General features: G+C 38.1%; 6 protein-coding genes across 6 annotated transcripts; 2 read left to right on the top strand and 4 right to left on the bottom strand.

Annotated features, from left to right (window-relative positions):
• Ge-1 (Enhancer of mRNA-decapping protein 4 homolog Ge-1) lies at positions 1–5404 on the top strand. The gene is made up of 9 exons (XM_011142467.3): positions 1–232; positions 381–449; positions 653–858; positions 940–1319; positions 1511–1779; positions 1929–3583; positions 3681–3888; positions 3973–4257; positions 4386–5404. The coding sequence occupies exons 1-9, from the start codon at positions 222–224 to the stop codon at positions 4573–4575; spliced, it is 3273 nt and encodes a 1090-aa protein (XP_011140769.1). The 5' UTR covers positions 1–221; the 3' UTR covers positions 4576–5404.
• A 50-nt stretch (positions 5405–5454) lies between these two features.
• On the bottom strand, positions 5455–7493 carry LOC105183977 (rRNA-processing protein UTP23 homolog). The gene is made up of 3 exons (XM_011142466.3): positions 7103–7493; positions 6782–7014; positions 5455–6674 (listed from the first exon to the last, which is right to left on the bottom strand). Exons 1-3 carry the CDS (start codon positions 7220–7222, stop codon positions 6257–6259), a joined length of 771 nt encoding a protein of 256 aa, XP_011140768.1. The 5' UTR covers positions 7223–7493; the 3' UTR covers positions 5455–6256.
• Positions 7494–9112: 1619 nt separating this feature from the next.
• On the bottom strand, positions 9113–12461 carry LOC105183976 (ribonucleoside-diphosphate reductase large subunit). The gene is made up of 11 exons (XM_011142465.2): positions 12293–12461; positions 12094–12182; positions 11776–11953; positions 11337–11700; positions 10966–11264; positions 10726–10888; positions 10250–10638; positions 9989–10176; positions 9570–9878; positions 9275–9460; positions 9113–9207 (listed from the first exon to the last, which is right to left on the bottom strand). The coding sequence occupies exons 1-11, from the start codon at positions 12309–12311 to the stop codon at positions 9136–9138; spliced, it is 2256 nt and encodes a 751-aa protein (XP_011140767.1). The 5' UTR covers positions 12312–12461; the 3' UTR covers positions 9113–9135.
• A 715-nt stretch (positions 12462–13176) lies between these two features.
• Positions 13177–20281, top strand: Zdhhc8 (zinc finger DHHC-type containing 8). Its single transcript, XM_011142463.3, has 9 exons — positions 13177–13890; positions 14025–14146; positions 14245–14402; positions 14491–14663; positions 14776–14970; positions 15051–15195; positions 15848–16062; positions 16153–16329; positions 17686–20281. Exons 1-9 carry the CDS (start codon positions 13799–13801, stop codon positions 18452–18454), a joined length of 2046 nt encoding a protein of 681 aa, XP_011140765.1. The 5' UTR covers positions 13177–13798; the 3' UTR covers positions 18455–20281.
• Positions 20282–21225: 944 nt separating this feature from the next.
• Positions 21226–23165, bottom strand: LOC105183974 (DNA primase large subunit). Its single transcript, XM_019841826.2, has 6 exons — positions 23030–23165; positions 22632–22859; positions 22418–22567; positions 21952–22330; positions 21725–21886; positions 21226–21640 (listed from the first exon to the last, which is right to left on the bottom strand). Exons 2-6 carry the CDS (start codon positions 22815–22817, stop codon positions 21609–21611), a joined length of 909 nt encoding a protein of 302 aa, XP_019697385.1. The 5' UTR covers positions 22818–22859; positions 23030–23165; the 3' UTR covers positions 21226–21608.
• Positions 23166–23399: 234 nt separating this feature from the next.
• LOC105183973 (pre-mRNA-splicing factor Slu7) lies at positions 23400–27437 on the bottom strand. The gene is made up of 2 exons (XM_011142460.3): positions 25486–27437; positions 23400–23564 (listed from the first exon to the last, which is right to left on the bottom strand). The coding sequence occupies exon 1, from the start codon at positions 27248–27250 to the stop codon at positions 25514–25516; it is 1737 nt and encodes a 578-aa protein (XP_011140762.2). The 5' UTR covers positions 27251–27437; the 3' UTR covers positions 23400–23564; positions 25486–25513.
• Positions 27438–27485: the final 48 nt, after the last annotated feature.

Here is a 27485-nt window from a genome sequence, read left to right on the forward strand (position 1 = left end):
CGCGCGACGTTCCTCGTAACGGCACCGGTGTACTTCCGGTCCCCTTACTGACAAGTGGGTGATGGCCGCCTGACGTATCACCTTCGTTAGGATCCACCGAGCTGCTTTGCGTGTATATTAAACACTCTGACAGCGTGAAGATACCGGTGATGAGAACGCGATTATTCGCCAATTGATCCATTTGTCTTGACGAGTGACACAACGGAAAACGGCGGTCATTTATGCGCGTGAGGTGAGGAAAAAAATTGCAAAGAGCGATCTTGTAATACGCACTGATGCGAGAGCTCATGATCGCGCGTGCCACCGGCTGGGGTTAGGAATCGTCTGGGGCAACCCAGGCACGGTAACGTATGAGATTCCGTAATTTTATCGTGTTGCAGGGACGTTGATAGCAATATGATTAAGACCAGTGAGAATAATTTGAGACACCTCCACTATGAACAGACAGTGTAAGTTTTATCGCAAAATCAAACCGCACTAAAAAGTAACTTTAGGTTACACTAACTGCAATATATTTTTCTATTATAGTACGCTAATCTAAATTGATGCTTTCTTATGTTTTACAAAACTGATGGTATAAAAACTTATCGTCTGTAATAGAAATGTGATCTTTTTATATAAAAATAATAAATATAACATTTTCTTTATATAGGGACTTTGCAGGACAGGAAGATCATAATTCGGTAGAATTATGTAGTACGAATGTGGTCATTGTCCCATCACCAGGTGGTCATGACCATGGTAGTTCAAAAGTAAAGTTAAAAAATATTGTTGATTTTACATGGGAGCATCATCTTTATACCGGTCAGTTGCTGGCTGTTCATGTATCTGGAAAATATTTAGCCTATGGTATTAAAGGTAACCTTCATAACATTGCTTATTATTCGCTGTTTTCCATGTTGTAACTATAACAAAAACATCTCGCTTATATTTTTTTAGTTGGTACTGGTGGTGGACTAGTACGAGTTGTACACAAGGAATTAGAACATAGAGTCCTATTGCGTGGAATGCGTGGTGCTATCCAGGATCTTGCATTTGCTCATGTTTCAAATGTAGTTCTTGCATGTATTGATCATTCAGGATCTCTATTTATATACACGATTGAACCAACACAGTCAGAACTATTATGTAGTTTAGTAATACAAGTTGACGCAGAAGATGTTCCTTCGATTAGCCATCGAGTGATTTGGTGCCCATATATCCCAGAGGATGATGCCTCTGACGGAGACGAAGTATCAAAATTGTTAGTTTTAACTCGTGGTTCTAAAGTCGAGTTGTGGTCAATTGCAACAGTGGCATCAAAATTTAGATCGATAGATGTGAGTACCATGACACAATACATTGTAACCATATTCGCGGAGTTTATGCCCCACAGAATTGTCACAAATATGAAAATCATAAATAATATAGAAACGAGAAACATATGTAGTTCGATATGAACTACATATTTAAGTACCAATTTAAGTACCAATTCCTATATATATATATATATATATCTTTCTTAAATTAGGCAACGAATGCAGCTGCCAAAGACTGTGGAGGTATGATAGAAATTGAACAACACTCAGGTACGATCGTCGAAGCGACATTTAGCCCAGACGGCACTGCACTGGCCACAGCCAGTACAGATGGAGAAGTAAAGTTCTTCCAAGTTTTCCTACATAATAATTCTCACAATGGACAACCGCAACCACGTTGTTTGCATCAGTGGAGGCCTCATGCAGGACGACCTATTTCCTGCTTATTCTTCCTTGACGATCATAAGAACTACCATCCCGAGTGAGTATTCCTCAAGACATTTGTTGACACGCGCGAATTAAATAAATTTATAATTTATTTTCTATGTATATATATACACACATATGTATATGGGTATACACATATTTTTAATTATAAATATATTGAAACACGAAATATCTGCTTCTCAGTGTTCAGTTTTGGAGGTTTGCTGTGACGGGATGTGACAATAATTCGGAATTGAAAGTATGGTCGTGCGAAGTATGGAGTTGCTTGCAAACGATCAAATTTGCTCCAACTCCTACCACTGGAAAATTGCCGGTACTAAAAGCAGGCTTAGACCTTAGTGCTGGATATCTTTTGCTATCGGATATATACAATAAGGTTTTATATATACTAAGTCTTTCAAAAGACAGAGGTGAAGCTTTAGCATGCGTAAGCACAGTGTCGGAGTTTCTCTTGCCGTATCCGATTTTGAGCTTCGGAATTGTCGACGCCGGCCAGTGTAAAATACGGCCGAGCGGTGAGTCGTTGGAGGATCTCTGTCCGATAAGCGACGAAGAGATCGAGGATCAGCTGATCATCCGCATGTATCTAGTCCAACCGAAATCACTGCAAGAATGCCACATTGCGTTTAAACCTGCCGCACAAGTGAGTGGCAACTGCCTTCTCGACACGCTTATACACGATTCGATAGATTATTCCGAAGATCTGCCAGATATGGGGACTACCAATCACAATGGCATTCCCGGTAAGAACTGCGATGAAGAGCGCTCCTTATCCGCGACGATTGAAGCGGCTATCAATCATAACACCGGTGGCTTAAATCTCATGACACCTGACGCGTTCAGTTCACCTTCGAAGAAAGAGAATAATGAATTGGAGTCTAACACCGCGAGTCCAGAACTAGGGAAGGTTTTATCCAGCAGTCCGTCTCTTGCACAAGCAGTACAAGCATTAAACGCATCTGACCCACCGCTTGCGACAAGTGAGATGGAAGAACAAGCTCCTGCTAGTTCAGGTAGTAGTCCATCGAGAGAAGTTAGAGAAATTTTGTCTTGTACCAAACCCGATGAGGAAACCGAGACCGATTGCAAGCCAGAAGCGAAAACGAACGCTGACGAAGATTGGTCTAATATTCCAATGGTTTTACTCAAAGACGTCAGTGTTCACGCGATGCAAGAGGAAGATGCGGAGGAATTTCCTGAGGACGACGAGAATAATGTACAAAGAAAAAAGAAGGACGAGCCGAAGACTACGTCTCTTTCAACCGACAATACCGGCATGTCGTGGCCAGCTCACGACGACATCAATAATCTCGAATTGAAATTGGCACCAATCTTGGAGATAATCCAAAATCAGAATCAAGAATTAAAGGGACTGCGCGCGGAGGTGAGCAGATTACAACAAGAATCGCCGGTGTTCACGCGAGTAGAGTCCACATTGGCGAGGATGGCTCAGCAGCAGAATGCCACCCTAGAGCAGTCTCTGTACAGCCAAATGGCTCATCAACGCGAATTCCTGAATACATTCGAGACAACGATTAAGGATAAGATTGAAACTACCTTGCCATGTGTAGTCAAAGAGGCTGTGGAGCCTTTAAAGCATCAGATACAATTAGACGTGAATTTAATGAACAACCTCCTCAAGAAAGATGTAACTGAATTGATAAACGGTGCACATTTAAAAGATAGCTTAGCTTTGGCAGCTGCTAATGCAGCCAAACCAGCTTTGGATGCCGCTTTTAAAGAAGCATTCGCGACTGTCGTTCTACCTAGTATAGAAAAGACTTGTCAAGCCATGTTCAAACAAATCCAGGATACCTTTGTCATAGGTACTCGTGAATGTAAGTAATTTATGTTGGTTATCATCAGAATTACATTTCATTTTAAGTTAAAGTTAAAACGTACATTCGCTCAATCTGTTGCGCGACATCTTTATAGATCTACAGAGTATCGACAGCATCATCGATAAGCAGTGTCAACGACGCAACGAACAGCTGAGCGAAGCGTTGTCAATGTTAGTGCGCGAAGAATTGCAGACTGAATTGAATCGAAATTTTAGAACAATGCAAGACGGCACTATCCGAGTGATCCGTGAATCCATACGTGAGAATCTCAGTCAACAGCTCACGGATATCTCCAGCGCACGGTGAGCTCCGTAACACAATTTCGACGTTTGACGTATCAGCCGGACGTAAATAAATTTCATGGAATTGTTTTGCAAATTCTGCAGGTCAAGAGCTACAACACCTGCTATACCAGTGGCTGCTATAGCTGATACCCAAGCACGTATAATGGCTCATCTTCAGAAAGGCCAATATAATGCCGCATTTCAGCAGGCTCTAAGCGCAAGTGATTTAGGGTTGGTAGTATTAGTATGCGAGCGAACGGAACCTTCGACAGTGTTCTCGTGTGCAGGAGCTCAGGGTTCCAGGTGCATCTTACAACAACCCGTGATACTCTCGCTCGTTCAACAGTTGTCCGCTGATTTAGGACACCGTACAGAACTAAAGCACAGGTAATTGTTTTCGTTTGATTTGTATCACATGATAGTAGATTATGTATGTAAGAGAGATCCAGTTGTGTTCCATTCGTCACCGTCAACACACGTAATTTAAAGAAAATTTCTTTTTCATACACATATAGATGGCTGGAGGAAGCGATATTGAATTTAGATGTGAACGATCCTGTGACACGAGAGCACATTGGCACTGTGTTAATGACGTTGCAAAATCAATTGAGCACCTTCTTAGCGAGTAATCCAAATCATCGATCGGCACGCCGTATGAAAATGCTGGCTATGGCTGCACGTTCGCTACTAAGTCAACATCCTTGACCGCCACGCTTATGAGCTCGCTCAAATATACGACATAAGATTTTATACGTTCTGTTTAAAGACTACTTTTGTCAAAAAGCAATATTCGTAGAAGTCATGTTAATGAAGTTGACAGTGATTTATATAAAATATGGAACAACTCTGTACTGTAAGGATTCATTGGCACTCGCAGTTGTTTTATCATACATTCAGAGATTTCGTTTGATTTCGTTTATACTCTGTGTACACATATATCTCAATATACGTGATGCAGTAAATTGTCATTCATTGTTTACAGAAGCTTAGATAATTCGATAAAATTTTATTTTAATAACTCTTGTGTAAATCACTCGATTTGATATTCTAGACGCGTATTAAAAGAAAAATATTTTAGGATACATATAATTTTGTCCTCTTGACGATAAATTTGTACTAGCAAATATTCAATACTAACACATAAATTGAAGATATGTTTATTCTGTCATGCATTGTTAAACTCTACACAATAACAGAGTATTGAGCTTATGCATTCAGCGTGCAAATATTAATTTTCATTTTTAAGTTGACAATGAGTTTAACATGTTATGTTCCATTAATTTTTAATTTACATTAAATATTGACTGTGCTTCATGGTGTACTATCATATTTAATAGATCATATAGCAGATTGCTGTTGTAAAAATTTTTAGTTAAATCGTAACCTCAAAGGTCTTGCTTAATAGCCATTTAGGAATACAATTTTTTGACTGAAAAAGATTTTATATTTTTATGACTAACAATTTACGAACTAGAAAAAGTTTACATTGGAATTAATAATACCACATAATGATCATAATAGTTAACCAATAAAACCAAAAATTGTTTTACACGCATGATTTAGTTTGAATATTTGATGTTTGACAAAAAAGTCAACATTGTTTAACAATGATTATCCCATATATGTATACATACGATAATATAGTATTAAACATTATCTGAAAGTCCTTAAACAAAGGCTGTAAATAGTACTGTGCCACCTACATCGAAAAGATTATTTTCCAACGTTTCTATGCTTTCTACATGTGGATGTTCCTAATTCCAGATTTACGTGTTCAAATATATGTTTAGATATTACGCTAATAAGATAGCGTGTATACCCGAAGGATATTGTACATTTTTCTCCGAAAAGGAATTGATAATTTTATTTACTTATTTTTCTCATATATAGTATTATTGTACTTTCAGGATATTTGAACAATAATGATCTTGGATTACCTTAGAATAGAGCTCATTGCCATAACTTGATAAAATCAAACTATAAACTATCTTCATTAAATGAGTAAACATCTCGATCGTTCGTAACAAATGTTTCATCGATATCAGCATTTATAGCAAAATAAACCAATTCATAAACGCCACGGACTATAAATGCATTTCACATCCGACATGAGAAACATGACATTTCAAGAAATGTATGTATCCAGATCTTTAAGATTCATTGTAAAACTTCCGTACATATATGTAGCCAATTATGTTGAAATATTCATTAACATTTTCTGTATGAATAAATGAACAAATAATAGAATATATGTTCTAGTTTAGAGAAGAATAGGCAGATTTAAATAAATACTTTATTCTTCTTAAATCAACAAAAGGTATTGTAATCTATAAACACAAAACAGATTTCATCTTCATTTCCATATTACAACAATTCTGCACCTTATCTATACCTCTTCATTATTTCTTAGTTCTGCCATTAGAGCTTCTTTAATATGTGGTGCTATTTTAATCTTCTTTCTTTTTTTAACTTTATTAGATTTTGTACTGGTTTTATTCAGCACTGTTGGTTTTATCTTTTTCTTCTTCTTCAAACAACTAAGTGGATTCGGTCCTCCTTTTTTCTTCTTTCTTTTTCGTTTATTCTCTTCTTCCACTATTCCTGCTTGCTTTTTTAATGTCTTTATATTTTCCTTCTCCCACATACTCATACCTAAACCTTTCTGCATAGCTTCAGCATATTTATGGCTTGCTTCTGAAGGAGATTCCAGTGTAGGTGCTTTTCCATGTAAATAAATTATAGGAACTCCTGGAATTATTCTCAGTTTATCTTGGAGCTCACGATCTTGTGTGGCAACAATATATCTATGATAAACAAATGCAGTTTGTTACAAACAGCTTCTTAAAAATATTCTCAATATATATGTTTTACATATATAATTGCAACATTTTTAATTATGATCATACTATACCTAGAACCATTATCTTTTCCTATCATAGATTGTAAACATTTCGAGCCACTTGTGGGTTTTTTTTCGTGTTTACATTTATGTACAATATATTGTTTCACTATTTGCATGGCACCATTCACTGATGAAGAGAATGAACCAAGTTTCTCAGTTTCAGAAATAATACATGGTGTCGTTAATAACTTTACTTCAGACTGTAAGTACTTTGCAAGCTGATCCTGTATGTTAAATTTGTTCTGTAAAATAGTAAAACATGAATGTAAAAATATGTAAGAACAACTATAAATAAAGTATAAAAACGAGTAATAAATAATGCTTACTAACCTCTAATGCGGCGAGCGCAAATGTACCATCAATAAGAGCTTGAAAGGGTTGATGAAATTTAAAATTATTGACATAAAATCCAATATTCTTTCGAGCTTTTTTATGTCGCGAAGTTTTCATCTTAAATAAGTTAATTAAATTTGAATCTCTTTAAATATTCTCTTTCAAATTAGAGTCTAACCTCTTTAGAAAGAAAAGCTTCCATTCATTCATTCATTCAATATATGGCTCTGGGGCAGAGTTATTACACTCGTCCTCTTACGCCAATCGCAACGATTTTGGAAATAAAAGAGAAACAGGAACAACGCGTACATACGCAGTCCCCAAGATCAAAAATATGCATAGTTACGGGAACCACATCCAACCGCCGCGAAGGCGAACAAAAGACTTAGGCTGCGTTCCGATATTCACTGCCAGTACTGAAAATACATAGTTTGCGTCACGTATACTATAGATTTTTAGTGCTGACAGTGAATATCGGAACGCAGCCTTAGAAGAAAAGCTTCCATTGGATATCGTTCATCACGGTTCGCTTCGGTATATGGTTTTAGGTAGAAAGGTGTACCCATACGCCATTCTCCAACTGCGTTTAAGGGAGGATTATAAGGGAGGATTAAATGGATTGGTTAGTGGATATAAGGAAGTTAGCTATCTCTTTAAATACGTTTATGTTGTGATTGCTAAAGGCCGCTGCATAGAGATTCCCTGTAGCAGTTGCTCCATCCGTGTAAAACAGTCGGAGCAACAAAGAATCTGATTCTTTAGCGAAGATAGGACATCTGAATAAGATGTGCTCCAGGTCTCTATTGGACCAACCACATTCGCATGTAGCATCATCAATAATGTTTTATCCTTAAAGCCCGTATCAGACTACGGATTGGGATTGAGTATTGGATTGAAATTTAACCAATCAGGAGTAAGTTTACTATACTTGAGATTATTCTCTTTTTCAATTGGTCAAATTTCAATCTAATCTCAATCCCAATCCATAGTCTGATACGGGCTTAAGGTGTAGTCCGGTGGCGATATGATGAGATCTTAACCTGGCTATAAGTGTTAAGACGCTTCTGTTTACTCCTCTTAGATCATCAAACCAAGGACCTTGAAGGATTTCGTGGCAGAATCTTCTGTATCCGCTGCCTTTGTGTGTGAAAGATTCTTCTAGTTCTTCAATAGCTGAGTTAAAGCAGGCATTATGGTGTAGGTGAATAATATCTCCAAGCATAAGTTTACAGTTAGTCCAGGGAAGGAGGTTCGGTACTGAGGGCTCCTAATTTTGCTAAATGATCTGCCCTATCGCTCATCACGTCCGGTATGCAACGGAGATTAAATATAAAAGTGTTAAAAGTGCAAGCAACGCGAACAGATCTTAAGACCACATCCCACTATAGATTGCGATTGAGATTAGACCTGTTCGTTTTGTCTGCATTGCTGAACTGGTGCATTAAGTTAAAGTCAGACAAACGTAGGTTTTCTCACTTCAACTTGTTGCACCAGTTCAACAAAACGAACAGGCCTAATGGCAATAAGTTATACTTGTCTTACTTGAACTTACTGCACTTCAGAAAGTTTAAAAAAGAATCTATTATTTGAAAGAATGTCCTATTTTTTTCTTCATCATTTAGTAATACATAAATATACAGAATATGTAAATCAATCGTAAAAAATTATAGACCAAATAAAAATTGTTACATATCTTCATTGCAGATATCGAGATATATTGTTATTAAAATATTGAAATACGATCGGTAGAGTGATCGTAACAGAGAAAATAAATCGTATAATATAAATAAAAAATTACATTTAACCTGAATCCACTTATATATGTGTATATATATGTATATAAACGTAACACCATTTATTAGTATATATTATTAAAAATAGCATATTAAAATTAGTTTGTATGTATAGCAATTTAGTGTTTTTATATATAATATTTCGTATTATAACTTCAAACGATATTACCAATATTTTTATTCTATGTTTTTCTCATCCGAAATATTTGATGTATTTAAGATTTATGTATAAGAAATTTATTTTTCTTTGACTTGAGTACAATTAGTAAAGTCTTCAGTCTTGAAATGATACATACTGGACTTCAAACCCTGTAAGTAAAATACATATATAATATTCAATCAAAACAATATACATATGTGTGCATAATATACTTACAATTTCCCAAGCATAAAAATGCATTGATGTAAGTTTATCTGAAGGATCCTTCATGTGAACATTTAAACATTGCGATTGATCAATAAAAGGTCCACGAGCAGCCGCCATCTCAAAAATTCTTTTTTGCGGCATTTCCCAGGCAGTTTTATAAAGTAATTTTAAGTCGTCAGGTATGTCATCAATATCCTATGAATATAAGCGAAAATTTTATATAACAGCAACCTACCAATTTTTTAATATTTCTTATTGAGTCACATAACTTCAAAAAATATTTGAATAACAATTATATACTAACTTGTATGGAACCGCCGTTAGAAATTATTTTATTACACATGTCTTCACTCCAAAGACCCTTTTCAATAAGATCTCGTAATAAATGTTTTTTAACATATGGAAATAGTTTAGACGATGCATGCATTGTGCATATGTTACTCGTATATGGCCCAACTGATTCATTGTTTCCTAACATTTGCGCCATGAAAGTATCCGATGTTTGTGCTATTAATAAAGAATTCCGTACTCCGTATTTTGCAATTTTTGCCTTTAAAGTATCCCAATCCCATAAATCTGTCGGTTTTGCATTCCACATTTCATATTGCAAAATCTACAAACAGAAAAAAAAGACTGCACGAACCGCTCACCTAGTTTTAATTAATTAGTATTAGTTACATTTAACAGCCGATGAGAAAATACTTTTAACGACTGCATACTTACGCCTTTACTAACTGGACTTCCCTCATAGGTCGCGTATGGTCCGTCTTCAATAGCCATTTCGCAACTAGCTTCCAAGGCACCATAATAAAACGTTTCAAAAATCTGTACATTGAGTTTTTTAGCTTCTTTACTTTCAAATGGATATCTCATTAAGATAAATGCATCTGCCAAGCCCGATGCACTAATACCTAAAATATTTTAAAAAACGATCTTAAAAATGTTTTATTCGGTAGATAAATTACGTAGGAAATATAAACTTACCGATAGCTCTTTGTCTATAAGCAGAAAATGTTACTTCTTCAAGAGGATACAAATTGACATCTATCATCTTGTCTAAATTGTAAGTAACAATTTTTACTACTTTCTTGAGCTTAGAGAAGTCGTAAGTTTTTGTGGTAGAATTTACAAACATGTCGACGGCAATCGTAGCTAAGTGACACGCAGCAATCTCATCCGAAGCCGAATATTGAATAACTTCAGTGGAAAAACTACCGCAATTAATTGTACCCAGGTTTTGTTGATTTGACTTGAGATTACAATGATCTTTATATACTATGTATGGTGTGCCTGTTTGAATTTGTAATTGAGTTATAAAGACCCATAAATCTCTGGCTTTAACTTGTTTCCGGTAACGGTTTTCCTCCTCATACCTAAATGCCCATTTCTTTTGTAAAAAATCTTATAACTATATAATTTAATTGAAAATAAAAATATATAGGCTATATGCGATTAATTACCGGATATACAAAGCTTCAAATTCATCACCCCAGACATCAATTAATCCAGGACACTCATGTGGACACATCAAACTCCAATCAGCATCATCAAAAACACGTCGCATAAATATATCTGGTGTCCATAATGCATAAAACATATCTTTAGCTCTCAACTGTTCATCACCTGTAACATTTGTTATTGTGAAAGCATATATTTTTTTTCTAAAAATGTGTATAGAGATAACATAGCAAAAAAAAAACCAATGTCTCTCTTGAGCTCCAAAAATTGATATATATCAGAATGCCATGGTTCCAGATACACAGTAATTGGTCCTTCAATGTTTTTTCTGCAAACAGTTGGGATAGATGTGTTGTATGCTCTTAGCATAGGAACCAAACCGTTTGATACACCCCCTGTGCCACGTATAGGAGTGTTCTTTGCACGAATGCAATGTACATTAAAACCAATGTCACCATTATGATGACATAAAACAGCCACTCTTTCTAAGGAATCCAATATTCCATCTATGCTATCTTCAGACATTGTCAATAAAAATGAGCTACAAAAGATATTGCTTATTTAACATTGCATCATTATATTACTTATAACTCTTCTCGATAAAAATGGTTACCTAGCCATTTGCTGTTTAACAGTACATGCACTATTCAGCGTCTGTGCAGCATGTACAATATATTGTTTTGATAAAAGATTGTAAGTCTCAATAGCATTATCAACATCATCATTATGAATGCTGACAGCAACTCGCATCAGCATATGCTGTGGCCTTTCAACCACCTTTCCATTCAATCTTAATAAATGTTTGTTTTCAAGAATTTTAAATGCAGTATAGCTATAATTAAAATCCCTGTCGTATATTATAGCAGAATTTAATCTATCTGCATGTTCTTGAATAATTGTGTAATATTTTTCAGAAATTCTGGGCAAACGTCTATTCATGATGGATAGATTTCCATGGTATAATTGAGTTATTACTTCTGTAAAAAGTAACAAAATATCATAATGAATAAATTATATACTGATAAACAATGCACAATGTTAAGATATCTTACCACTGAACACTTTCTTCGTTTCCTTATGCAGATTGGATATGGCAATTCTACCTGCTAAAATTTCATAGTCCATGTGCTGATTGACCATACTTGCAGCAATATCAGCTGCCAAAGTATCTAATTCGACCGTTGTCATTCCAGAATAAAATTCAGATATGACTCGATGAGTAATGACAGACTGTAAATAATACCAGAATTATAGTAAATATCGCGATGTGTCTATCGTATTAACAAAAACACGAGGTGTCTCGAAGTAAACATAAGTATGATGTAACTTCAGTGTTACTTTGCTGCCTAAATACATATATGAACGCTTACAGGATCCACATAATTCATATCTAAACCGTAACATAATGTTACAATTCTTGATGTTATTTTATCAAAATGAACAGCCTGCACACGTCCATCTATTAACAAAAAACGATGTCGAGATTAAAGGCGGGAAAACAATGTGCGATCTCAGAGTACCCAAGATCCTTTATATCGTAGGATGAGAATGTCATTTTTTTTCAATTACCGCGTTTGATTACATGCATGTTTCTCCGTCGAGTATCTACCAAGTGCTAAATTCTCACAAATACTTCAACTTTTGATCCGTTCTCGCTCAATTCTGCAACAGTTAACCAATGACGAGAACCGGTGACAAGCGAACGATATGACTAAACTTGATTATTATTAGCATTCCAACCGCCAAACGGAAGTATGGAAGACGAATTTATCACGTGCAGCTCATGGCCAATCACGAAATCGTTTTGTACGACATATTTCCGCCACTGTACATTTTATCTTCGCGCGACATTTTAAAAATTCTACGTCAAGAAACGCAATGTAAAGTCTCTTTGGTAAACTTTCTGAAAAGTTACACAAAACTTATACAGTGGATCATCTAGAAAGATAATTTGGCAATAAAAATTGGGCAATTAAGATCAAGAATAGATTAAAAGTTAAGGGCTCAAATTAAATTTATTAAGGCTTGTATTCATGACAGAACTCGATTCAGGAAAAGTTAGATTGTGAGATCATCAAATAAAGACGAAAATATCGAGACAATTTTCCCACAAGCCAAATATCAAATCAAGTTCTAGAGTATTATTCTGGACGTAGAGCGAGTGCCCTATGTTCTTTTCTTTTCCAATTTTAAATTTAACTTCATCTATACAAATTTCATATAAATCTTTTCGTTTGACTTTAAAGTCGGAAAGGCATATTAGCGTTCGTGTGTCCGACATACAGTCCTTATTAGTCGTAGACGCAAACATTCACAATGAATTTGCGCCTTTTACGCACCTCAAGCCGGATTTATATCACGCGATTTCGCGCCGATACCTCTCATGCCCAGCTCACTCCGTGGACACTCGATATTCTCGCTCGGTTACATAGTTCAAGACCGATTCAACGAATCGCCGTCCGTCGCTTTTTCCAGATCATGATCACGCCTATGACATAGAGAAAGAGGGAAATGTTGATTGAGCAAAGTTAGACGGTCAAATCACGACACGGCCGTCGTGCGGCGATCGTGGGAGCTTGGAAAAAAGTCGGCCGGCCGTGTGGGGTATATATCGCGCGCGCGTTTATGTGCGAGCACGACTTGAAGCTGCTGCAGTCGACCGATAGTGGAATGCTCGCCGAGGGGGAGGGGGGTGACACACGTTCGCCGTCGCGGCGAGATCCAGCGAGAGAGCGAGATGCATTGCGCGCTATATATGTATGTCACCGAGGTGGTGTGCTCGCGGATCATCCGTATATGCGGGAGCTCTTAAATATTAATAACGCCGCGGATGCTATCGCGCGCCGAAATGATGCGCGAGTGACGGGCCGGGCAACGGGCTGATCACCGATCGCCGTTCCACCGATGCGTCGTGCATGCCCGGGCGCGGCTAGAATGCGTGCCCGTGCTCGCTACGGATTGTACGAATTGCAAATAAGCAGCGCGGATGGACGCGGCCATGTTTCCTGGTAGCAGAAATCTTATCCATTAATAATTCGCTGAACGTGCGAGCCACGAAGTGGAGCGCGGTGCAGAATGCCGAAATGCGATGTGAAGACAAGATATCTGCCAGCTACGTTCGCGTGGACGGTTCTACTCGGCACTACGACACTCTTCTTCTCCTTCCCGTAAGTCGTCGTCGCGTGTGTGAGCACGTCCGTTGTGTTATCTCTCCGTTGGCGAGCGCTCCTCGGCACCGTTTCCATGCCGTTTCTCCGCCACCGCTGCCGTCGGTTTACACATTTGTTATTCGTTTACGCAGGTGCCAATATTACGTCTCTCGATGGGGCCCGTGGGTACCGGTTTTGCAAGGAGTCATCACCTTCTTCGTGCTGGCGAACTTCACACTGGCTACGTTTATGGACCCGGGTGTTATACCGAGAGGTATGCTAACGGAAAGAATGATGATTAAGTTTTAATGTCGATAGTCGGTTATTCCGTCACAAGTGACAAGATGCAGAGCGGTTTGATTCTTGTTGAAGCACCTCCTGACGAAGATCGAGAAGATGATTTCCGAGCACCGCTATACAAAAATGTTGAGATTAATGGTATCACTGTGCGTATGAAGTGGTGTGTCACCTGCAAGTTCTACCGACCTCCACGTTGCTCACATTGCAGTGTTTGCGATCACTGTATCGAAGTATGTCTTTCCCTTGTCTCCTTGCTTGTTGATGCTAGCTGGAAATAATTGAAACACTGATTTAACGGTTTCATGTTCCTTTTTTCAGACATTCGATCATCACTGCCCATGGGTAAACAACTGTATTGGTAGAAGAAATTACAGATTCTTCTTTTTCTTCCTTCTGTCGCTCAGTACCCATATGATCAGTATATTTGGGCTCTGTCTGAATTTTGTACTGAACCGTAAGGAACACTTGAGTGAAGTAGACACTATTGTTGCGTATCCTTTACACACGATAGATAATTTTTAAGATATAGAGTATTATTGTTGCACAGCGTGATATGAGAATAAAATTTACATTTACTTTAGAAAATCCTTAACTTTAGTATAGATTCGTGCTCATGGGAGTGGTAGTGGTCTTATTCATTCCAATACTTGGACTGACTGGTTTTCATGTGGTCCTTGTTTCCAGAGGACGAACCACTAACGAACAGGTAACAGGCAAATTTAATGGAGGCTACAATCCTTTCTCTCGTGGCTGTCTACACAACTGTTGTTACACTCAATTTGGACCACAGTACCCAAGGTATCTTTTGCAAGAAGCCGTACGACATTAATCCTCTCATACAGAGATCACTTGGTTATAATTTGCTATGTGTGTTGCAGTCTAATTAAGCCTGAAAAATATTCAGGAAATCGACGTGGAGCTTATGCATCAGAGATATCTACTATAGGCAGTGAGAACCAGGTAAAGACCTACATGGATAGCAGCAATGGTGTTAGAAATGCCAGTTCAAATGCTTACAATAAGGTAAGAGCTAGTGCAATTTCGCTTGTCTTCTTTACTTCGTACAGGACAATTTTCATTCAGGGTCTAGCGCTTGAAGTTGAGCTTGTATTATTATTATTATGATTTGTACTGTCTCTCTTACTGTTCATCGGCACAATTAGAGAGGTGAATTTTAATCGCAGCTTACACACATGCTGAGCAATCTTTCCTCCGTCGACACGCAGTTTTTCAAGCATGTACAGCACAGCAAGTAGCATAATGTTATTACTATTGTTACACCAGTAAGTGTGTTTCTTGCAAGTAGTTGTATGCTGTTCTCTTAGCATTGGCTTTTTAATACGTTAACACGTTCTTGACGTTTTACTAGGAAAATTAATACAAACACTCACGTCTTTCTTACGATATCTGTAGAGTCTGAGTTACAGCGACGAGACCTCGTCTATAAGTACCATTCAATCCAGAATCCTAAGAAGTCTTTATTGATACCCAATGTGGTTCACGAACATATCCCACCCATTCCAAATTGATCCTATTTTGCATAGGAAGTATATACGTAATGTATCACAATTATATTACAATGTACATATATACGTATATATATATATTTTTTTTTTTTTTATTTAACGTCTTCATCTCCCCTTCTCCTCAACCGCATTTCGATTCGTCTTTACAGTTGTCTCCCGGACGAGACGGATCGGATACAGACATGGAACCGACGGCGTCTCAGTCCGCAGACTGCGAACCTACGCCACCGTTGCAAAGACACGGCTCCAAAAGCAATTTCTTCCTGCCACCTGTGGAGAACAACGAGTCTCCCAGGCATCCTCCGACGGCGCAGCACCGCCATCCAATACTTTATCCTAGAGGCAGTCCACATCCGAGGCCAAGGTACGTGTGTATCAGTGCCGGTAATTTTCGAGGCACTTGAACGAGGTGCTCTTCCACGATGCTCTCTCATCGCTCACGTCCTGTTTGCAGAGGGATGAATGGATCTCGAAGTCACACGCCGGATCCGTTATCACCGGAAACCAGCGGTTCGCCAGCCACAGCGCCTCAACGTGGCCAGGGCCAAGGTGGTGCCAGTCCGACGATGCAGCAACGCATCAAAGCTATCGGAGTGCCCACTCCGCTTGCCATATCCAGCCCTATACGAAGGTACATCACGCTTGTACATTGTCAAGAGAGAACAGAGTATAGCTCAGTATATCTGGAGAAGTGTCTCACTAATTGTGACTGTATAAACACACATCTACATGTGATACAAAGATATAACGGACACTGACCGAGTGTTTATATCCGGTCGGCTCTTGAAGTAATCGGATATACCGATCCAATTTTAGATGTACTACATACTTTCCACTATACGTATATTATACATATATACACTGAGTTTCCAAACGGTTTGAACGTTTTATTTGAGTGCAATTCGGAACGCGGGCGATGATGCAATGAGAGAGCTAGTTTTTAAAAGATTTGTAAAAATTAAGCTCCCTCATTGAACATTTCTTGCGTCTCGAGTCGCATCCAACGAAAAAGAAAAGGCTCAAACGGCTTCGAGATCGCTTTGAAGTGTATATATCGCGATTTTCACGTTGCACAAAATTATCTCAATGTAGAGAGCAAGAGGGAAGCGCCACACTATAGTAATAGTTACATTGCATCTTTTGAGCACGCTGCCAATACAAAGTGAACGATTACCTCTTACGATTATCCCTTCTTGCTACCCTTCGATATGATGTCAGCCTGTTTTGTCAAGATATATATACATATATATCTCCTGCCTTCCCTTCACTGTTGAACACCTTACTCTTGCTCTTCTGTTTCCTCCTCTTCTGTCATCACTACTATTCTCACCTTCCGAATGACGAAGGAACGTGTCAGGAAAGAAAGGAAAATTGCGCAACGTAGCTTACAATAATATCGTAGAGGATTTAGTCTCTCTGCATGTTACATACTACAAGATATATGGTATATAGATAAGTTTGTGTCCCACTGCAGGGGGTGGTAACTGCAAGGAGCTGCTTTCTACCATCATGTTGCAACCTACTGCAGGTAAACACGAACTTCATCCTACGAGGACATACCGTAGTTTTACGATTATGCTTTCTTGCATATATCTTTGTATATATATATTATAGAAAAAAAAAACATGTGGGTATAAAAAGTATATATTGTTCCGTATACATACAGACTACATACACGCACACACATACAACAGACAGACGCAAACAGCAAACAAGGTATACACAGACCCACACGCGCAGCCACACACGTGTATACACATTTCTTAGGTTCGCTGTTTTTTACGTTTCTTGAATAGATGCTAATTTCTTAACAGGAATGATGCGCTGCTCTCTCTCCTGTATGTCTCGCCAGAGCCGTATTTGTATGGCTACAATGCTCAGCACTCGCATAATTCATCTTGGTTCACTGTACTGTGCATTTGTCGATTATCGAAAGCGCTTTCGACGCTCAGCGCCGCGGCACTAAGACCCGCCGTCTCTGTTACAGATCGAACCCGGGCACACCGACGCAGGTACGTCGGCCGGATTTCATAGGCGTGAACGAGGCGCCGACTTACTACGATATGCAGCAGGCAAACACCGGCGGGATCAGCGTCACCGGCCCGGTAGTTACCGGCTACAGTCCGCAGCGACGTTTCCTGTCGGAGAGCGAGCTCGTGCGACAGGGCACCGACCACCCGTACTCGCGCACCAATAACACAGTCGACAACATACGTGAGCTCGCGGGCTCGCCGCAGCGCGGTGTCTATATGTGGAAGGACAATTCACCCAGCAGCTATCCAGGTCCACCCGCCGCCGGGGGCGGCGGCGGCGTCGTTGGAACAGGAGGAGGTAGTGGAGGAGGAGGAACAGGAGTGGCGGTGAGCAGTGCGCCGCATCAGTCACCCTCCCAACGGCCGCACCCACCCTACGACTATTACCGCTCGAATCCTACCAGCCCGACCCAGCAGCCATACGCGCAGCCGAACGCTCCTAGAGCAGCGTATCACCCTGCCATGAGAGGTGGAGTGCCAGTCTTCCCGCCGCATCAGCCGCACCAGTCACCGCAGGTGAAACGGAAAGCCACGATGGTGACGCCGACCACGCCGACCTCGGGAGACGCGCGACGCCGGCCGATGTCGTTCGTCCGGGCCTTGGAGATGACCGACTCCATGGAGATGGTCTCGGCGCCGAACGATCCGAGATCGCAGCGACCGACGACGCCGACGCCGGACCGGGCGAGTGTGTATGACATGAACTACGAGATATCCGTATAGCCCAGCTTTCCGGTCTCCGCACCATCCTGCGGCTGGACGGAGATTGTACAAGAGCCGCCGATTCTGCGCGTCTCTCGCTCCAACGAGGAAAGAATGTACGCCGTTTACGAGATATCCGTCTGAATTCTTCCGCGAGATCGAGGCAGTCACGGAACTTTGTTACAAGCGCGAGCGCACGAGCATGTTGAAGAAGTCGCACGCGAACGGCTCCGGGATTTCATCGGTCGGTCTCTGCTCGGTCTTTCTCTCTCTCACTCGAGTGCGTCGTGAAAACATCGTTGTTCTCGAGGAGCGTGAGCTCTCGGACTCGAACTCGCAGCGAATGAGACGTACGCACGGTCGCGTGCACCCATGCACGGGCTATCACTGGTGATGAACGTGCGTGCGTGCGTGGTGTGTGTCTGTTTATGTGTGAGCGCGCGCGCGCGCGCATGTATCACATCAATTGACATTATCTACGATGGGTCTGTCTCTCTCTCTCTCTCTCTCTCTTTCTCTCTCTCTCTCTCTCTCTCTCTCTCTCTCTCTCTCTCTGCTTTGTCAGCGAGATTATTCCATCGGTGTAACATCCACTGAACCAAACTGGGCAAGTTGTGAATAATCCGGACGGAAAGAGCGATATGTACGCGCGTTGAGTTGTTTTTTGTCCCTTAATTCTTCCTACGACATGCATTGGAATCGATTCTTCTGTGGTACAGCAGCGAGAGGGAGGAAAATTGTGTCCCGCGCACGCAAGACGCACCAAAATGGCACGCGAGTGCCCTGTCGTATCGGCAATATCATTAATTTAGTCATTGTTAGCGAGAAAGAGAAAAAGAGAAGAGAAAAGAAAACGTAATATATTCCATGTGTGTGCGTATGTGTATGTGTATGTGTGTGCGTGTGCGTGTGCGTGTGTGTGATATGTGCGTATGTATACGTGTGTGCGCGCCATCGTAGCAGCGAAATATGTCCGTTTACGTCGAAAGAATTGCAACGTTCGGTCCGACTGACGATCCGAATTAACGAGTCACGGAGGCGTCAACGAAAGTATATATATCTCCGAGCGCACAGAGGTTGACCCTTATTGGGACTTTCGACCGATAATCGGCCCCTCTCGCTTAACAGAACAATTATATTTTTTAGTACACATTAAGGTCAGTTTAGATTTTTATACAGCGACACCGTGACTCTCATCCTCAGCGTAGTAGAAATGCGACGACGAAATCCTATAGCTCTTCGTCTCTTCCGGTTTTTTTCTTCTTTTTTTTCCTCTTTTCTATTTCTAATCTCCGCTCGCGCGGAACGGGAGGAGCATTAGGAATCCACTTGATTAATCCTCGTTAGCTCTTCGGATATTAGAGGAGTCCGTGTCCATTAAAAGAAAAAAAAGAAGGTAAAAAAGAGGGAGTTACTTAACCAACTTAAGTCATTATCGGGATAGAATAACAAATTCTGTGTAAAATAATCGTGAAATGTGTAGCAAATTTTTAATATACATATTTAACAATATTTATACGTAAATGATAAAAAAAATACAAAACTTTATAATTTGACCTGTTTGTTATAAATGATGATTTTATCGATGTGCCCACTAACACATTTTATTTCCATATATAAAGGGTTCGCGAGGAGAGGGAGGGAGAGGGAGAGGGAGAGAGAGAGAGAGAGAGAGAGAGAGAGAGAGAGAGAGAGAATGAAAGAGAGAAAGTATGAGTGTATAGAAGACAGATAACGAGTGCGAACGAGAGGAATGAACTTTTAAGAGAATGAGAAGTACACAGTCCTAGATTTCAAAACGAAAAAATGTATACAGGGATGAATGTGTCCGTGTGTGCGAACGTAAAATAATAATAAAAAAACACTATTTTGATTTTGTTAAAAGAGAAAAAAATTGTAATATACGCATTGCATAAATCCATTGCTGCATCCATCGCTGCTGTTAAATTTGTAATATATCCCGCTTTTATGAGATTGCATGACGGTTTCTCTGTTGTGTATATGTGCGAGAAGCCGATATAATATCGAACTATATTACATTGACACGGGTTGCAAGCGCGATATCAATTGAATTTTTGCAATAAGCACTTGATGACTCATGCGACAAAGCTTGCCGAGCAATTCGACTTTCGAAAGAAGTGTTTTTACACAACAGCACATTTCACACATATCATTTCGACGTCAGACATCGAATATTTCCAGATTGAAGTTTTTGCAATTTGGCGCAATTGTTGCTAGACTACGAGATTTTATATGCATTTCTTCCGTTATCGATACTCTTTGATAAGCTACTTTTAAGATTCGTTTAACGGGTTCTCTCTGTCTCTCCTATTTTCTCTTTTTATGCGTTTCGTTGCATTTCTGTTTCTCTTATCAAAACGACGAACTGTGCCAAAATAATCGTACTTTTCGGTCGTGTAGCCTTGCTTAATAGCATTTAAACGAGACAACGGTACAACATTACGAATTGACTAAGGTAATAATGTGTAAGATGTGGCGAGTGTTAAGTGTTTATAGTTCAGTGTACTTGTACATAAATATTGCTCGTTACACTTCTCTTATTACTTAAATGTGTACATATATATACCATTCGGTACTTAACGTATCGCTGCAGCAATCTACAGAATAAAAATCATGAAACATAGCACGCTGTATTATGTTGTATCGTGGCAGCATTTTTTTTGTGATGTCTGCTTTTTCTTATGCGTATTCTTTGAGTTTGTTATTTTATTAAAAAAGAAGAGAAGAAAAAAGCGATTATTGAATTGGCCGTGTTCCCAAACTCAATCGTCTAATCATACAAGCATTTTTATTTAAGCATATATTTCCATTAAATAAGAATATTGCCAGACATTCATTTAGTATGAAAATACACGCATATTATCCGGTAATGTTTCGTATTAACAAAACAATCTGATTAATAAAAAATGGCAGATTAGTTGACACATCGAGTTATTAAATTATTAAATTCAAATCATTCAACCACGGATACTTGCTTATCCGTTTTGAGAAACATTATCGGGATACTTACTGTATCACAAAGAATTAAACGTTTATATTTACAAACAGAGATCTGTTTAAAAATCGCTGTTCACTCTATTGCTTTTTTCAAATATATTTTACAGGTCCCAGCATCGCTCCAATATCTTCGCTTGTTTCTTTTTTTGTACGACAATTAATACATATCTTCACTTTCCGGGTTCAGATCTTTAACATTTGGAAGTAACGTTAAGTTTTTTATACGAAACTGTAAATTATTTAATATGTACAAGATAAAGAAGTATATCTCACCGTAATTACGATACAAGACACGATTTTTCACACACTCGTTGAAATATATATTTGGATGTTTGAACGGGATATCGTTGAAACAACCATGTTTAATTTCATAGTATTTGTTACATGCTGCTGAATATTGGCCATTTTGCGATAAGTTCATTATTGCTGATCTTTCTGCTCAATCACGTTAATTAGCGGATAAAATGTCATATGTAAATTGCAATTTGCTTGATACTTACCCAATGCGTTGAAACCGCAATTGACGAGTTCGTCTTCGAGTACGTCGCGTGGCATGTGCTTAAAAGGACATCCGTGATAATCTCTAGGACCAACAGTCGATTCCATGATTTTCGAACACTTGTATGGTTGATAATCCCGCCGAGTACCTTCCCACCCGAAAATGAATCTTATCTGATAGGTGTGTTCTTTTTCAAATGCAGCTTCATCCATTATGTTTATGAATTCACTTTTCCAAAAGGTCATCGCGTCAGACAAAGAAATTCCGATGCCCTTTAGAAATAGACCATACTGTATTCTACCACCGTGAGTAAGATGATGATTTTTCCTCAATGCTTTATGAAGTACCCTCATACAACAAGGATACGAACTTCCTGAAAGCTGCAGCAAATAATCAATTTTTATTGAAGAAAACAATGTTTAATTATGTCACTATCAAAGTTAAAAATTTGAATAACATGCACTTACTTCATCCAATTGATCCAACGAAACATACTGTTGTACATCTTTGTCTTGTATCAATATAGTATTTTCTATATGAATACTATTTTCTAGATGATCAAAGATATTGGAAAACCTTTCATCGTTATATATATTAGCTCTAGCTTCACGTGCACTCTAAAAAATAACAACAGAGAAAATAGTAATAGTCACCAATAAGCTTATAGATATTCATACTAACTTCAAAAGCTGATATCAAAATTTTCCTGAAATATGTTGTAAATACAAATCCCATTTCTTCTTCAGGTACAAAAGCTATACCGTGCATAATGAAAACCTTACGCTTTTTAATTAAATTAATAGCTTGAGAGAAAGGTACTTTGTAAAACTGTACACTGTCTATATCACTAATATGCTGAGAAGACATTTGAAGATATTTTCTGATATTTTCTTTCTCACTTTGACAGATCTGGAAATAACAAGGAATATTTCTTATTCTAGATTCAGAAACTATCAAATTTAAAATACAATATTATGTATTATGTAACAAAACCAACAGGTGTAAAATCAAAATTATAAATTTGCATAAAACATCTGATTCCTTCATTATCTAGTGAGGAAAATCTCCACTTAAATAACCTCGCTTCTTGTTTAAAAAACCAGCGTTTTTTGACTGTATTAAAGGCAACCACAGATCTCAATATAACGTGAGACATATGATCTTTTCTCCTGATATGTATATCCATATCTGTATGTGATTTACATCCTGGACTATTGATCAATCTTGCAAATTCGTCTAGTCCTTGTTTGTATAATTCTTCGACTAAGGCAGCTCTGCGTTTTGACACAGACATTAATAGTTTTTGAAAATGTATACGTTCCACCAAGGTAAGAACTACAACATATAAAAACATTTTAATTATGCTATAACATATAATACAAATATATTATAGGTATTATAGAAAAAAATATATACATAAGTAACTTAATATGCTAAATTAACCTTTGAGCCGTGTTTCGCTTATTTCTTGTAACTCGTCCAACATTATTTCTCCAAACGGTGCATTTTGATACAATTGTAAATCATGAGGATACATATCACTAAGATTTTTTGGCAACTGATGGATAAAAATTTGTTGTTTCATCATAGATGTCATTTCCTTTGAGCAGCAAACTTTAACAAAAATAATAACAGTGGATAAAATATTAAACTAAAGAATTATTAACAATCAAAATGATTATTTTATTTGTCGTTTAAATTTTGATAAACACTGGAAACAATACTACATTCAAACATGGCTATGAAATTACGTTTCTATGTCCAATCACGTAACTGTTAACTAGTTAATCAAATCAATTCCTATTTTCTCTTTTATATCATTTATTAAAGTGAAGAAGTTCTAAAAATTATTATTATTTTATGAAAGTTCGAAGGGCTGTTTATAATGAAAAATTCCAGTTTACCACCAATGAGGTAATGGGACTGTTCTTTATAGCTGCACTGCTGAACTAGTGCAATAAGTTAAAATGAGACAACTATATTTTTTCTCATTCTAACTTATTACACTAGTTCAGCAGTGCAGCTATAAAGAGCAGACCCAATAATAAAGGCTATCAACCACAGATATTTATATTATAGATATCTGTAAACGCAACAACAATAAAAAACTTTCACTGTTGTCAATTTTATTTTCTTTACTGAGCCTCAAAATCCTCAAAAAATGTCGCATACAATATTTCATGTTCAATGTCACTAGATATTACGATTCTTAGCCAATTAAATAGCCCCATTAATGAAATATGGCATACAATATTTTGCACATATTTTTGAGAATTGAGCCCCTGATAATGAACATTGAAATACAGTAGTAGTTGATGGCAATAACATTGACAACCAATACGAATATAGCGAACCAAAATTAAAATTGTCTGATTTATTAATTTGCATCTTATTCAAAAGTATATACATATTTACATATACATAATATCAAATGTAACTTATATTTATATTTCTAACCAATATTTATTTCTTCTTATACACTTGTTAACTTAATATTAACATAACATTAATAACATTAATATCTAGTGTGTATTACATATATTTACTTATTTTCTTTATACAGGGTGTCCCATTTTAATCCGGCCCGCTGAATAAAATTCGAGGATATTTTCCAGAAAAAAATGTCAGACAAATGTTGTTCAATTCTAAGGGGGACCCCTTGATTGGATGCCATCAACAATTTTGACCTCGGGTGAAGGGTTCAAGGTCATTCAAGGTCAACTTTTTTTTCTTAAATGGGAACTCCTATTTTTTCACATCGGCAATCGATTCTACGTAAAAAAATGAAACTTTTGTCTGAAGCATTTTTTTTTATAACGCAAACTAATTTTACTTATTCAGCCTTCAAAATTTAAATTTTCAAACTTTCTGAATTTTTTACTCGAGAATGGTGGGGTTTGGGGGGAAATTGCAGAAGATAAAAAGTTCTTGGAATACTGCAAGGAATTCACTCGAATTTTCGCATAGTTGATCGTGCACTTTTTTCGAGGTACCTCCTGACAGGTAGAACATTGGCGGAAAAAAGTGCACGATCAATTATGCAAAAATTCGAGTGAATTCCTTGCAGCATTCCAAGAACTTTTTGTCCTCTGCAATTTCCTCCCTAACTCCACCATTCTCGAGTAAAAAATTCAGAAAGTTTGAAAATTTCAATTTTGGAGGCTGATTAAGTGAAATTAGTTTGCGTTATAAAAAAAAATGCTTCAGACAAAAGTTTCATTTTTTTTTACGTAGAATCGATTGCCGATGTGAAAAATAGGGGTTCCCATTTAAGAAAAAAAGTTGACCTTGAATGACCTTGAACCCTTCACCCGAGGTCAAAATTGTTGATGGTATCGAATGTCCCCCTTAGAACTGAGCAACGTTTGTCTGACATTTTTTTCTGGAAAATATCTTCGAATTTTATTCAGCCGGCCGGATTAAAATGGGCCTGTATATACATGCATATAGTATATGTATATACATATATATATATAAATTATTTAATTTTGAACTTCTTTAATTGCTTGTGAAAATATATACAACATTAACTTACATTGTTACAAATAATGTCGTAATTAATTTTAAATAAAATTTGTCATCGGATCCTCATAGCGTTTGCGTTTCATTTGATATGCTTCTATCTCTTCGTTCGTTGGTTCCTTCGCCTCGTACATGCTATTATACGGACGTTTCCTCTCGTCCATCTTTAATAATTTGTCCACTTCTTCCGTATTTTCCTCCTCTTTTCTCAACGCTTCCTTTAGTTTGTCTTTCTGTTTTTCATTTTTTTTCTTATTCTTACGACTTTCTTTTCTTCTTTGTTTCTTCAATTTTCGTTTAATCGCTTTGCTTTGTCTCTCTGTCTTATTCTTTGCATCTTCGTCATCAGATGAGGATTCGTTGCTTGAAGAATGTTCCTTGTTCGGAATATCCGATAATCGTCGGGATTCATTATCTTCCGTTTCTTCTGTGTCAGATTTCGCAAATATTTTACTTTGTATGTTACTAGCCGTAGCCTCGACTGATTTCTTCCCGCATTCTCCGGTACAATATGAATTTTTAATAAAGGAATAACAGCACTGATAACCCCATTTTCCATCTTGCCAGTAAGAACCCCATATTGATGTATGGTTATTTGGACAAACATCTTCCTCATATTTAGATCGTATCACCTGTCTATCTTGTCCCTTAACTATTTTACCGTATCTTGAATATTCCACATAATGCTCTGTCTGTGCTAACAATAGCATCTTTGGTAGTGCTTCAAGATGCTCTTCACCTCCATAACATTCAATTATATTGTCGCGTGCTTTGTCTTTCAATTCATCCCGCTTCTTATCATATTCCTGTTTTAATAATTCTAATTTCGTAGGTTCAGCAAGTAAGTGTACATCGACTCCTTTCTCATGTGCATCCCAAGCAAACAATTGTGCATTGGCATGTTGCTGTGTGTCACCAGAAAAGCGTACAAAGTTTTCACCTTTATAATTCACTTCGCGCTCAGTGCCAACATAGGGATTATCTCGCATAGATCTAGTTTTAGGATCGTAATATGCGGAGTTTGGATCCAGATTACGAAGATACTTAGCAGTGTCTTCCCGTATACGTAGGTTTCTCACAGTAATACGCTGCTTCGAGTCTACTTTTGTGCCTGGCATATCCACTTCGTCCACATATTTATCCTCATCCTTGTCTGAATCCTGCTCATCATTTTCTTCTGCATTGAACTTTTCAGCACGCATTTGTCTCTTAGCTTCCTCTACTTTCTGATATTCCTCTACTATAGCTCTATGTTCAGATGGATCATAACCAGCCCACCGATCCCTCTTACCATCATAATCCATTGATAACTCAGGTTGGGTAAATTCATCAGGAGCTATCTTAGAATTTGTGTACTTAGCACCAACTTTACGTGGCCTTTCCATGCATTCTTTCCTTTTATGTGTCATCGCACCACAGTTTTCACAAGCACCTTTACGATACTTGACTGCTGTTCTTGAATCATCTACTCCACGACTGTACCATGCATCAATAGCACTGTACTCTTTCTGTTTCTCAGGCTGTGGCCGCTGATGCTTTAAAGTAGGACCTTGGGCACCAAAATACCATGGTGTTGCACTGATATACTGAGGTATATGCGGATTGATGTCCTTTCCTTCTTCATCAACAGCAGCCGGAGCAGTACCAGCCTTTCTCGCCTCTTCGAGTTCCTTTGCCTTCCGCCAATCTTCTCGACTCTTCTTTCGTGGTTCATCTTCAAACGAGCTTTTGTTCTTCAAGATATTCGATACAGTTACGTTCGCTAATGAATTTGCCATTTCAGTAAGAATTCAAAGCTAGATTTCTTCTTTCTCTTATTCTAAATTGTTCTAAATATTTATTTTATTGAGATCTTTGACTATATAACCACAAATCGCTAGCAGTGATTTTAGCCGCGTGTCAATTGACCTTTTTGGTCTGTTCTTTTCAGCTGCACTACTGAACTGGTGCAATAAGTTAAAGTGAGAAAAAATATATATGTCTCATTCTAACTTATTACACTAGTTCCGCAGT

The sequence above is a fragment of the Harpegnathos saltator genome, unplaced genomic scaffold, assembly GCF_003227715.2.
Source record: "Harpegnathos saltator strain DR-91 unplaced genomic scaffold, Hsal_v8.6 scaffold121, whole genome shotgun sequence".
Taxonomy (NCBI): domain Eukaryota; kingdom Metazoa; phylum Arthropoda; class Insecta; order Hymenoptera; family Formicidae; genus Harpegnathos; species Harpegnathos saltator.